Raw genomic sequence first — 13,703 nt, 5'->3', positions numbered from 1 at the left:
TATCCTGACCTAAACTAGTCCCCACGTGGCACGGTGATCATCTGAAATATAATTAAATCTGCACTCTTCTGTTGCAAACTCTTCCATCATATCTCACTGTTGGCAAAAAAAAATCCAGCCTGAGGCTCCTCTCACCTCTCCCCTCGCTCGGGGCTGCTGTTACCGTGGTCCTTGCACTGGCCATTCCCTCTGCCTGGAACATACTCTTCCCTGACCCTCAAAGTCAAGTCCAGTTCATATGTCGTTTCCTCAGAGAAGCCCCTTCTAATGGCCCCATCCTCCTTAGCACTAATCCTCAATCTGTAATCACTTTACCGATTTATTGCTCATGACCCCACGAGAAGGCAGCTCAGTGAAGCCAAGCACTGACTGAATGGATGAAGGATGCAGTTATCCATGGGGCTTGGGTGCTTCTGAGATTAACCTGCTTTGGTGGCCTGCCCGGACCTGACCCCCTGGCCACCACTGTTGCAAGTTCCAAACCCATTGTAAGGTAGGGCCTGGCAGCCTAAACATAAACAAATGTTGCACAGTGAGCCCGAAAGTCCAAGGTAAACACTTTTATTCTCAGTTCTGCCTTAGCTGTCTCTAGTTTTGCAAGCATGAATAAACGGAATCAACAAGAATTCTCTCCCTAAATGTCTTTCAATAAAATTTGTCACCAAACAAGTTTCCTGTTTTTCCTAAAGAGAGTGTGATTTGAAAGTGACCTGAGGCTTGACCATCGCAGTATATCAGGGTTAATCATCCTGCTTCCGTGCCAGTTCCACTCTCACTTGGCAGCAAATAAACAGCCGCCCAGCAGATCTGCCCTTCCAGCCAGGGAAAGAACTCAGTGAGGAAGGGAGCCGCGAGGGGTGCGGCGGGCACAGAATCCTGAGCCGTTTCCGCCCACAGCAGGGCAGTCCCGGGCAGAGAAGGAGATGCGGCTTCATTCACGGCCTCCAACTCGGGGCATCCAAAAGCCAAATGGGTCCGGAATAACTTGCCATTCCCCCTCGAGTGCCCTTGGCCAGCAGAAAGGGGAGCCAAAGAGCAGGAATAAATGTTCTCCAGAGTGCCCCCCTTTCTGAGGAGTACCCAGAGGGGGACCCGTACTCCCAGCCAGGAAACTACAGGGTTAGGAAGGGGATCCATCCCCTCAGAGGCCCTGGGTGCCTCCCAGGGCCCATCTTTCTTCCTGCTCCTCAGGAGCCCGGGCCCCGCAGCTTCACAGGACAGTCTCTCGGATGACGCCAATGAGGCTGTGTGGCCTCTCAGCCTCCGCTCGCCGGGGCCTCCTCTCGGCTCTCGGCCTCCCCGCGGGGACAAAGGTGCTCAGATCTCCACAGCTCCGCAGGTGCAGTAGGCCAGGCTGTCTCCTCGAGGGCAGCACGAGGGCCCTGGAAGTGCTGGGCTGCATCGGGGCCATGATCTTTGGGAGAATAAACAGGGTGACAAAGAGGTTAAGCTTCACCAGATGTGGTCCTCAGACCTGCCTCCTACATGTATCCATGTAATATTTTGTTTAGTTGCCTTAGGAAAGAAAAAAGGGTGTTTTCCCAAGGTGGAACCCACTTGGAATTCCAGAGAGTCTCTTAACATGTTGGCTCCTTCCTGAAGTTCCTAAGAAATACCCCAAATTTTCTATTGTTTCAGCTGTAGACCTACCACGCTTAACTATTTTTCTATTGCAATTTCCTGCTTTATATTTAACATTCTTCTCATCACTTTTTTCCCAATTTCCCTGTGGTCTAAGCCAGTGATTCTCACTGGGTCTGCACATCACGAGAGGGGAGGGGAGCCTGTCAGAAAAGTAGATTCCCTGCTCCCCTCTAGCAATTCTGACATGGGAATCTGGAACGGGGTTTGGACATCTGTATTTTTAAACAAGAACTCAGGTGATCCTGATATACTTGAAAATTGTATAACCACCGGTCTGCTTAAGTTTGTAAAACGTCAGCTAAAACTAATGATGCTTCTAATTGATCTGATAACTCTTCAATTAAGAAAAAACATGATAAACAACATAAAAACTAGGCCAATTTATTTGTAAAAGCTGTTAAGAATGTTTCTACTGCTAGATCTATTTTGCAATGCAGCACATACATAACTTTAAATATATCATATAACAGCAAAAATGGGCAATCCCTAATCCAACTGAGATTGATAAGAGGAGAACTGCTGTGTACATACAATTTTTAAAATTACAAAGTCATGGGCTTCCCTGGTGGCGCAGTGGTTGAGGGTCCGCCTGCTGATGCAGGGGACACGGGTTCGTGCCCTGGTCCCGGAAGATCCCACATGCCACGGAGTGGCTGGGCCCGTGAGCCATGGATGCTGAGCCTGCGTGTCCAGAGCCTGTGCTCCGCAACGGGAGAGGCCATGGCAGTGAGAGGCCAGCGTACCGCAAGAAAAAAAAAAATTACACAGTCATGTCTGTATGACCTATATTGCTGTTAGCACGTTGGGAAAAACTCAAGTGCTTTATTACCATCTAACATCACAGAACAACCATTGGGATGTCTTTTTGTTTAGTTTCCACCATTCTGAGATTTTAAGATCATTAAAAGGTTAATCTCCCCAAAAGATGGGACATCAGATTCTTCTAACACTCTATTATATTTGTCTTTAAGGCTGTCTTTGTTTCCTGAGTAAGAAGAAAATTCCAGCATTCATAGATGTCTACTGTTATTACATGGTAAGTTAGGACAAGTGGTTTTGATATTGGTAAAAAATTAAAATGGATATAAAAACACATCCCAATAATACTAGAGAAGGTGAAAATGTGCAAAGCTGGGTAGAGTCAGGAATAAAAGCTCCCTTGCCCTTGTCCCTGCATCCTTCTACCTGGGGGATGGTGGCATTATGATACCTCACCACTGGGATCCAGTTCTGGAAGCCCCGGCAGATGGCCCAGAGTCTACCGCAACAATCCCTGTACCTGAACTTTGATCCAGTCTGTGCACAAAGACTTCGCAAACATTTATAGTGATAGCATCTGTTGAACTCTAAGTGCTTGTTCTTTTTCCCCAAAGCTATTTTCCATCAAGCAAGACTTTGCAGAAGGTCCAGACCAACAGCTCTGCAGATGCTCCAGCTCTTACCTCACCAGAACTTGGCAGCTCCAAATACTTGCTTCTGTTTTTCAGGCAATTGGGGTTAACAGAGGGGAGGAGGCAGGGAATGACATCTGGAGGAGACCAGGGACATGTGTGTGTAAATCTCTCTCCTACACAGGCTACCAACTGGAGGCTGACCTACTACTGGTTGACCACTTTTTTAGAAAGCAAACAACAAAAGGGCCCATGGTTCATGTACCTCTTCACACGAGTAATCAGACTGTTCTGCTCCCCACGGTTCCCTGAAGGATGGGACAGAATCTGGCTTCTGGCTTCTGTAAGAAGAGGCCAGCAGGTGGGAAGGGGAACAGAAAGGAAAGTGAGATGGGGATTTATTTGTTCAATCTGCCTGAAAAACGTACCTAGGATCCAGTATCTGGCAATGACCCTGAGAATCAGGCCAACTCAACTCAAGAAGTATTTGATGGGCACATAATACCCACAGGCACAGCCAAGTAACACCCGTGAGCCACTGTGCACTGAGGTCTCCAACGGCCACCCCACAGACATGGAGCTACAGAGCGAACACCCAAAAGGTAAATGCTGCTGTTGAAAGAGGTGGGTGAGGAAAGCTGCGACCCATTCCCACTTTCTCATCAGAGGGAAGGAAATTCCATTCACCCAGAGATACGGGTATAGAGACCACCTGGTCCGACACTTCACTTTAAAGATGAGAAACCTGACACGCAAGTGGAATATTTACGTGCCCGGTTTTATCTTTTCACAGGCTACTTGTTTGGGGATTGCCATGTGTTTTTTAATAAATGGAAAGGAAAAGATGTTTGTTCCTTTAAGTCTATCAGCTTAGGTAATCTTGCCAAACATTTCATGGGAACGTGAACAGCTCCCAGAATCTTGCCAGTATTAAAATTCACATATGTCCATGACTGTCGAAGGGCTGAAAAAACATGCCAGATCAAGGGAAACGTTCAACTTAGAAAATGGAATGTTAAATGTACTCCACGCTGCCCATAGCCCTTGCTTTCATCCCTGAGCTGCTCCCTTTTCTTTTTCCAAGCATGCTTCCATAACTCGGAAAAATCTGTTTCTCTTCTCTTGGGCCAAGAAGGCTGTGGCAAAGTCACCACATGTGAAAAGAAAGCACGCAACTTCCTCCTCTCCTTCCCCAGACCTCCTAACCCCATCCCCTTTGATACAGTGACCATGAACCTTCTGTGCCTTCGACAGGAAACCAGAGAAGCCGCTTCAGCTGCTACGGAAACAAGTCATCTGATTCATGCCTGATATTCATAATAAAACTACCTGTTCTAGAAAACTGGCACTTGTGATGGCTTCCTCCATGTGCTCCTCATCGGACTTCAAAACAGATTTAATGTTTTCTACAAGTTCATGGATGTCCGGGGTCATGCTGCAGGAGGACTGCTCCAGGAACCTCGCCACCAGCAGTTTGGTGTCCATGTAAGATTTGTAATCTATTAAAGACCTCGGTCTGCATCTCGAAGCTCGGGATCTCAACCCTCTTCTCAAGGTCACCGCAGCCAGGTCTGGTCTTCCCTCAGTCTGCGTCGCGGCTTCACAGCTGAGCACGGGGACGGCTGTGGGCAGAGACAAACAACACGCACCTTTTGGCCAAGCCCCGTGAACATACGTCTGTACCTGAAACAGCACAAACCACGAAACTCCATGTGGAAAATATGTGACAAATGCCGACAGCCATGCACATCTTGCTTTTCCTCTTGCAGGAGGGAAAAAAAAAAAACAAAAAACCCAACAACTATGACACAAGCTTATTCCCTGAAGTGTAATTTCAATAGGACATGTCCCCCAGATATTTTATTGTGCCACATAAAACACAACCATCAAGGTAAAGACAGATGACAGAGAAGAGCATCCAGAATGCAAATCATGATGGAGCAGTGGTTTCATGGGGTGATCACCAATATATAGAGATGGTTTGGGCAGGCAGAGAAAACACGGTTGACTGATGGAAGAATGTTCCGGGGAGAGGGTGAAGAAGCCACTGGAAGAGAGGAACTGAGGAGAGATGAGACTTGTGGGATGAATGGAATGCTCTGCTCACATTGACAGTACCTTTGTCCTAAACATCCTCAGGGGCACTGTACTGACTTATAGTATCGATGTCACACCATGGCTGGGAGGTGGCGCTAGGGCTGACTATTACAGAAAGAGAAATCTAGTGCAGAAAAAGTACACGTCATTCTGGAAGTCAACAGAGGGCCTGGGAAATCCACCACAGGCTAATTTCCATGACTACTACTTCAGCAAGGGTATAAGGACTGGCAGAACATTACTGCACTGGCAGATGGCTGAAGTGAAATCAGGCCTGGTGTCCACATGTTCATAAGCCAGCCAGCAGCCTTCAGTGTACACGACACTGGAGATTTCAGTCAGTGAAGGTCTGACAAGCAGGAATTTAGATACTCAAGGAAGAAGGGAGGCAGGGGGTGGGAAAACAGGTGGAGGAAGGGGAGCATTCCTTTTCCTCTGGAGAAAGGCAGGCATGAGGAGTTCTAAACAGGGGTTGGCAGCCATCTTCCTCGGCTGCCACGTGCACATCACAGAGAACCTGACTCTTCGGGGAACACTCACTACAGACACTCATGTGTGAGGACAGAGTCAGGGACTCCACTGTCGCTTGAAGGCGACCTGGTCCCTTCCACAGCAGAGGGCTCCAACGGGTAAACACGTGTCATCCTTGCCCCTGCAGCGCTGCAGAAGGGGAGCGGGTTCTGGAAACCTCTCGTTAAGCTGTGTAGACAGCCAAGTTCCTGTGGAAGCTGCAGGTGGCCATCCCGAGTCCTCAGCTTGCCAGGTGGGGCAGAGGACCCCACGGTGAAGACAGGTCCGGGGAGCTGGGGGGCCAGAGGGCACTCAGTCCCAGGCAGGACTCCTCCCCGCTCAGAAGCCGCTGGAGAGACAAGAGGATTGTTCCCTCTGGCTCCCACACGGTCAGTCCAGAGCTGTAGCAAACAACACAGGCTGTCAGGGGGACAGAATACAACTAGGAGGTGACGTGGGGCCCTGGACAGAGCAGGACCAGAGGGTTTGCAAAGCTGTATTTGCATAGAGCTTGAAGACAGCATAGGCAACTTGTTAGAACAGGTCACCAAAAGAAGCCTGTGCTGGTGGGATTACATACAGACTTTCATTTTCTTCCTTTATTTCCTCTATTTTTTACAATTCTCTACAAGGAAGAGGTATTTGAAGATGTTCAGGCAGTCATATATTCAGGAAAGAAGATTCAATGTCATTTTCAGTTTAAATTTTTTTTAATTAAAAAAATTGTAACTATTAAAATTTAAAATTAGTCAAAAAACATCTATACACAAACTCAAAACAGAAAGGGAAAGAGATGGAGTGCGAGAGCTTCGCTCTATCCAAAGTTCTTAAAGCAAGGTCAGATTTAAATAATTCAATCTACTCATACACAGTAAAACGATAACTAGTGCTAAATTACAGAAGAGGGGGGTAAAAAATACACCCCTTTGACTTTTTCCTGGAGAGAGAATGTTCATTCCCACAGGACTGTAAGCATCTGGGAATCAGAACTAGGTTTGCACTGTCTTCTTCGTGTGGTACCCAGCACAGTATCACATGCAACCAAACGCTTCTCATGACAGTGACTTAACAAAAAAAATTCTTACCAGCCTTAAAAGACATGGTAGATGTCTATCCTTAACGTGCATGCAGAATACCTGATTTTCCCAAGACCTGTTAGCCCCCTCCAAGCTCTCTCTTGAACCGCAGGGCCTTGGGTGGTCAGAGCCACTCGGCACCTATAGGCAAACAAGCACAGCGCCCTGCGAAGAACTTGGGAAATGACATCACCTCTCTCTGCAGAATGGTGAAGCACAGGGTCACTCTTGGATCTTGTCCTCAGGGGCTGGAGAGCTCTCCGGCTCCTTGCCGGACGCAGCTGGTTGCAGCTGGGAGTTGATATGGATGCGCTTTCTTCTCCAGGTGTGTTAGGAATGTCCCCACCTGATATTTTTTTTTTTTAAAGAGGAGAAACAGAAATCATTTCTGTTCAGCTGGCACCTCCAAAATGTTGGGCAGGAAACACCTGTGAGCCCAAACCTTCTGGGACAAGGGTAATACAGTTCATAGTATTTGCTTAGGCTGTGGGCCCAGTAAGTTTTTATCTTGCAGCACTGTGGGAAATGCTGCCTCCTCAAACTACCCCTCCACACCTAAAACAAACAAACAAAAAGCTTTAAATCCAGGAGTAGAAAATGAAGCCATGCTAAAATGCCTAAAGATGCTTAGCATCTTCTGCAGTGGAGCAGCCTGGTGCAGCAACTGGAAAGGTCCTAGCCGTTTCACTCTTTCTGACAACTCAGGCTGACCTTGATTAGGTGGAAGGTGATACGGGTACAGGTTGGGTGGCTGCCCTGGGGCTGCAGGCCAATGCAGGCAGAGGGTGTGTCTGAGGGCTAGGCTGGGAAACTCCCAGAAAGCCAAGTTAAAGAGCCAGTGGCCACTAAATGAATCAGTCAAACCACTCTGGAATTGGATGACTGCTGTTCAGGAAAATAAAGTCCCATCATTTGTGAGGCTGACTCGTGGTTTGGGAAACTTTTTTTAAGAAATGGAAGAATTAAAAACATACTTAGGAAACAGAACCCTGCTGCATAATTCTACTTAAGATGGAAGGTGAACAGAGCAGAAACCCATTCTAAATGGCACTGCTGAAAAATTACCTCCACCTAAAATAGCTGAAAGTTGATCCATTATTGATCACCATCTGCAATTTTGTCCTGTGGACAGTTCTCCGGGCCATTTAAAACCTCTCCAAAGAGAGAAAGCGGTAACAATGTTCCCTTAAGTTACAAGGATAACTGTAAACGGACTCTAGTATTTAATGCAGCATTGCAAATCAGCATTCAGTACATGTGAAGGCAGTATGACCTGGGTCCTTGGTTATAAATGAGCAAATCACTCTGCAATAGGTAAAACTCTTTTTGTCTCTTTACGAGAGCTTATCTTATTTTAACAGGAGAAAAAAAATCTTAGATCAGAAAACACAGGAAAACCAAATTAAACTCTGTAATCCATTTCTGAAAAGTCTGGTTATTCGTAAGAGATTCTAAAGGTATCTTTATTTCTGTTCACATATTATTTCCTACTTGTAAGCCCTAAGAGTTGATAATATTTTTATACCCAGAAGAAAGGATATAGCTTGAACCATTTGCTCCAAGAATATCTGACCTCCAACAAAATATCATACAGATGATTATTTTACCATTTTTAGTCTATTGAATCATGAGTTTGGGCAGCAATAATGTATTTATTACCTTGAATCACTGGCATGCAGATCGGTTCCAAAGGGCTGGTGGCAGCTTCTGATCCTTCTGGCATTTGGAATGAAGATCCCTGCAACACAGGAAAAAAGAGGGTTGTCTGTTGATATTCAACTCAACCATCATCTGGACCGGAGTGAACTTGCAAAGATCTACAGGGCATGGTCCCTTCCCCACCCGGCTCTCTGTGTGGCCGCTTTTCCTACTTGCCGACAATGTACCAAAGAGAAACTCTATCGACAGTACCTGCTGCTGGTCCGTCTGGCTCACCACAGCTTCATAGGGAGGCGGGGGGTCCAGAGGACAGAACACTTCCACGCCTTTGATTCGCGCTCCGTAGATATGCGGCAGCGGTATAACATCAGGACCAACCATCCTAGGAAGAGCATCCTGGCATCAGGAAGCATGTTCTGATGGTAGTGGCTCCAGCATACTGGCCTTTACCTCTAGAGGGCTATCCACTGACAATGGGGAAAATCACTCGCCGCTCCACGCTCCACGCTCCAACCTCCTGGTCCAGGAGCAGGGGAATAACCTAAGCTGCTCTCCGATGGAGTGCCCAGAATTCTTAGGCAAGTGACAACACAGAAAATGCAATGCCATCATTCCCTTTAAATTGACTAGTCAAAAAGCAAACAACAATCCATAAGAGACAGAAAGCGAATTAGTGGTTGCACAGGGGCTTGGGGAAAGGGGGGGATGGGGAGTGACTGCTCAATGGGTATGGGGTCTCCTTGGAGGTGAGGAAAATGCTTTAGAAACTAGACGGAAGTGATGGTTGCACCATACTGTGAATGTACTAAATGCCACTGAACTGTACACTTTCAAAAGGTTAATTTCATGTTATGTGAATTTTACCTCAATAAAAAAAAAAAAAACTAAGGATTCAGGGAAACTCAATTATTTGTTACATGAGTACATGACAAAAGTTTCTTGCCTGGGTTTCCCTCATGTCTGATTCACGGTAGAAACTCATTATTTGTGAAATAAATGTTTGAAATAATGAATACATTTTTCAAAAAAAAAGTGAACAGCATCACAACTCAGAGACAAAGCAGCAATGCTGCAGGAGGAATCACAGAGTGCCTCTTCCTAAAGGTGGTCATTCAACAAACACTGACGGAGCACTTGCTGTAGCTGTGGCTGTTGGCCTGTGGGTGAGAGACCTTTGATAGCAAAAAATAAAAACAAAAAACCCACAAGATTTTCCACCAGCATTCACAGAGGGTTACACAAACACACAAATTATCTAGATAACAAAGAACCTAAATTTGAAAACGACAGTTAAAAATACATGAAAGTTTGTACCTTATGACAAAACTTCTGGTTATACACTACATGCAGATAAGTCCTGGGGATGTAATGCACGGCACGGTGACTAAGGTTAATAATACTGCATATGGTGTATTTGAAAGTTGTTAAGAGAGTAGGTCATAAAAGTTCTCATCACAAGAACAAAAACACTTGTAACTATATGTAGTGATGGGTTAACTGGATTTATTGTGGTGATCATTTTACAATATATACAAGTGTTAAATCATTACTTGTTTACCTGTAACTAATACAATGTTATATGTCAATTATATCACAATTCTAAAAATACACAGAAGACCAAAAAAAAACTGTACTCAGGCCATGACGTGTTGGAGAATAAAAAAAAGATACTAGCAAAAGTTTAACGTTTGCTCTTGAAATGCAAAGATGGACATAAACTAAAGGAGATTGATGAAAAGACAAATTCTGGGGCCAGCTGCCTACAAGGGACTGCTTTTGTTTTGTTTTAGAAAGGTGCTCTCTGCATTTATGGTTGTTTCATTTGTGCCCATTTACAAAAATGCCATTGGTGGAAGAAAAACATTGAAAAAGATGTGATATTCTGTCTTCCTAACAATAAAACTTATGCAATTCTGGGATTTAGAAGGATGAGACTCCTACAGCCTGAACGAAACGGTGAGAAGCTGCTCCCCTTTTTTCCTGCATCTTTATTCATAAACAAGACTCTCAGCTGGTGCTTGACCCGAGAGGAAAGGAGAACGTCACTTGCTGACACCCCAGGCAGGGATGTGTGCAGGCTCAGCAGGTCTGAGGAGAGGCACCTGCAGGAATGGCCCCTCCCTAGCCTGGCTGGGAGGGGTCCCGGTAAAGTCATCAAGAAAGGGATATTCTTCTCCCTTAGAGGAGGACTTGCCCACCGGTTTCACGCCAACTCTCCATTCCAGCTGAAGCTGCTTAAGAACTATAAACACCAAGTGACTCCAGGAATACAGACCCTTCGTGGACCTGACTTTGAAGACTTTCCTGAGCAATGAACAAGGCAACTTGTTTTACTCACTGAGACCTATGCACTCCTTCCTTCGGCTCCAGACGGCCAATCTTTAATGCTTAATTAGCATCTTTCCGGCACTTACAAACCCTTGCCTGTCCCCCCTCAGCCAACTCCCCATGCGTTTCTTCACTGCGGTGTCCTTGCCTGGAAAGTTCATCCCCCAGCTTTGCTTGTTAGCTCTGGTGCTGTATATTTCATATTCCCAACCCAGTGGCTACCTGTATGTGTCTATAGAAGAGAGAGGGCTTGCTTAGGGCCAAGAAGTGGGAAGAACGGGCTCCACTTTAGATCCTAAACTACAACAGAATCTCTTCAAGAAGGAAAACTGCGGGGAGAAAGGGGGTACACTTTATCTAAATTGGCTGCAAAATGAACGGCTTCTATGGTGGTTATTACAATGACCAGCAAAGCCTCATTTAGATGGAAGATGCTGCTAGAGTTGATGTAGAAGGAAAGTTCCTTTCCTATTAAGCAACTTTTCCTTATTTGTACCACTTTTGGGTAAATAAGGATCCATGGAGGGAAACAGGTCTGTTTGCTACAGGTTTTGTTCGTGATCCCTTATGGTACTCAACCCAGCTGTAGAGTAGAATCACGCAGGAGGGTTCCTAAACTGGGCATGGCCCAGGCCTTACCTCTAGAAATTCTGCCCTAGTTGCCTGTGGTGGGGCCCAGGTATCTGTATGCTGTCAGCGCTCCCAGGTGGTTCCAAGGCACAGCCAGGACTGAGACCACTGCTAAGCAAAATGGATTATGGTGGCTGAAATCAAAACCCTGTTATATCTGGGAAAGGTGATCAAACTTTTACTGAAAATGAGTGTCTTTAGAAAACTGTTGCCTGATAAGGTAGGGGTAAGATTAAGGGCTAAATGTTTCTTAAGAGTAAGAAACATGCCAAGAACATCTGAAACCATGCAACTAACAATGGCAGAGCACGGTCTAAGCTTTTGTTTTTAGAAAGATTTTTTTAGCCCATTATCTCATAACAATCCTCTCAGGAGTCACATGACAAGGCAGGTGAATGAGGAAACTGAGGCTCAGAAATGGTAAGAGATCCACCCAAGATGACCCTTTTAAGAGACTCCAGAGCCTGGGCTTATTCAAATTCATCCCAAAGTCTCCAGGAAACCTTCGCTGGTTCATGCTCATGAGATCTGGAGATGAACAGGAAACCCAAACAGATCACGCAAAATACGTTCTGCTTTGATGCTACAAATAGGCCCTGAGAACTTATCCGAGGCTGATGGAGCAACTAATATGACCTTGACCAAAGAACGATCCTCCTCTGTGTGCTGAGAAAGCTTGGCCCTTCCACGGGGCACATGTTGGTAGGGGTGTGGGAGTAGGGAGTGAGGCAGGGTCGCCCAGCCCAACAGCTGAGCACAGAGTCAAGCCTGGGCACAGCCCAGCTCCACTTGAGTTTGGGTTTTGAAGTTCATTTGGAAAGGAAATGGGTGGGCCTTGTTGCTTTCACCTTTAAGAAATGCTCAGGTCAACCTGGCTCCCATGCGCTCATCTTCAGTTTTCTCTAGCAGGTAACATCCCCACAGTATAACCAGGTCCACATTCACGAAATAGGTTGGAGACTTTCCTTTTTGACTCCTGGCTCAAGCCAATTTCTGAGACTGGGGGACTCCCTGGAGTAGAGGAGATGGGGTACACAGCCCCCTCCTGTACTTACAAATTGATTCACAAAGTAGATAACCATCTTAGGATAGAAGCCTTGACTGCAATCAGGCTTCTATTTATGAGAGTAACTTGAGAAGCCCTTTTTCAAGGAGATACCAAGCATGAAATGGTTGTATTTATAGAAGTTAAATAAATAAACCTCTTCTGAGAGGTCCTAATACCTTACAGGAAAAGGGGAGTCTGTATTGCATGAAAACTCTTAACACAACTGATTGTGGAAATATTAATGAAAACATCTGTTAATATTCTTGCCTTCCTGCTTATAAGAAAGAAAATGACCATTTGGGGTTAAACAGCTAGTGTCTATGATGTTGATTTATACTGAGAATTTAGCAAAGTCAGTTAAATTTTAAAATATCTCTGATAGAATATGTATCTCAAGGTGAATAAATTTAGCCATTTAAAAAAGGAGAGTGGGCAAGGGACGGGGGGGGAGACAGGGGCATGGGATTAAGAGACACAAACCACTATGTATAAAATAGATAAGCAACACAAAATATTGTATGGCACAGGGAAATACAGCCATTGTTTTGTAATAACTTTAAATGGAATATAAGTATAAAAATATTGAATCACTATGTTGTACACCTGAAACTAATATAATATTGTAAATCAACTACAATTTTAAAAATATACATAAAATGTTAAAAAAAAAAAAAAGAAAGTGGGCTGCATTCAGATATTGGTAGAATTTTAGAAAATGAGGCTATTTGCCCTTTGGAGATATGAGCTAGCGCTCCAGATATATACTTTAGGCCAAGCATTCTTTTTCTCTCAAGGGTGTTATGCATAACCCCCTCCCCCATGTTCCTCTGGGAAGTTCTGGTTGGTAGAGCCCTTGACGATGAGCTTGTCGGTCTTCTTCCAACTCAGATGTGGCCAGGGGCTGGCTCAGAGCTCAGAGGGGCAAATCCAGGGATGCACCCAGATCCTCAAAGACCCACAGTGATAAGCATGACTATGGAGGTGCAGAGAAGAGAAAGGAAAGAGGGAAGAGGAGATCCCACAGGTCAGTACTTCTAAACCCACATGAGTTACTTTCCCTTTCTGCCACAGCATGAAATTAAATGTCTGTTGCCTCCTCTTAGGTCAACCAAGTGCTCACCCACAACCTCAGAGAGCCAAGGAACTCTTCCTGAACAGGGCATTTCTCTCCCCAACCATGAAGTAACAGGCACTTTTACTGTCCTTCAGTGTGCACTCTGCAGACAGCCTGAAATTGGGCTACGTTTTTAGCAAATGTGTCCTATGGTACACAAAGAATATGTGTTTTGTTGCTATGTCCCTCTGGCCTCTGTAATTCTT

At 45.3% G+C, this 13,703-nt stretch overlaps 1 protein-coding gene across 2 annotated transcripts in view; it reads right to left on the bottom strand.

Moving 5' to 3' along the window:
- Window positions 1-545: 545 nt before the first annotated feature.
- ENTREP1 (endosomal transmembrane epsin interactor 1) overlaps window positions 546-13,703 on the bottom strand; it is a 61,374-nt gene continuing 48,216 nt past the window's right edge. For both annotated transcript variants that reach the window (XM_059072725.2, XM_059072726.2), the window contains 5 exons: window positions 8,630-8,759; window positions 8,378-8,456; window positions 6,912-7,064; window positions 4,365-4,657; window positions 546-1,414 (listed from right to left, as the gene is read on the bottom strand). In XM_059072725.2, the coding sequence (XP_058928708.1) occupies window positions 1,211-1,414; window positions 4,365-4,657; window positions 6,912-7,064; window positions 8,378-8,456; window positions 8,630-8,759 (859 nt within the window). In that variant the 3' untranslated portion in view covers window positions 546-1,210. The remainder of the gene's footprint in view (window positions 1,415-4,364; window positions 4,658-6,911; window positions 7,065-8,377; window positions 8,457-8,629; window positions 8,760-13,703) is intronic.

Source organism: Kogia breviceps, chromosome 8, assembly GCF_026419965.1.
Source record: "Kogia breviceps isolate mKogBre1 chromosome 8, mKogBre1 haplotype 1, whole genome shotgun sequence".
NCBI classification, from domain to species: Eukaryota; Metazoa; Chordata; class Mammalia; order Artiodactyla; family Physeteridae; genus Kogia; species Kogia breviceps.
The sequence above is the reverse complement of the archived record's forward strand: the minus strand, read 5'-3'. Positions and strand labels throughout refer to the sequence as shown.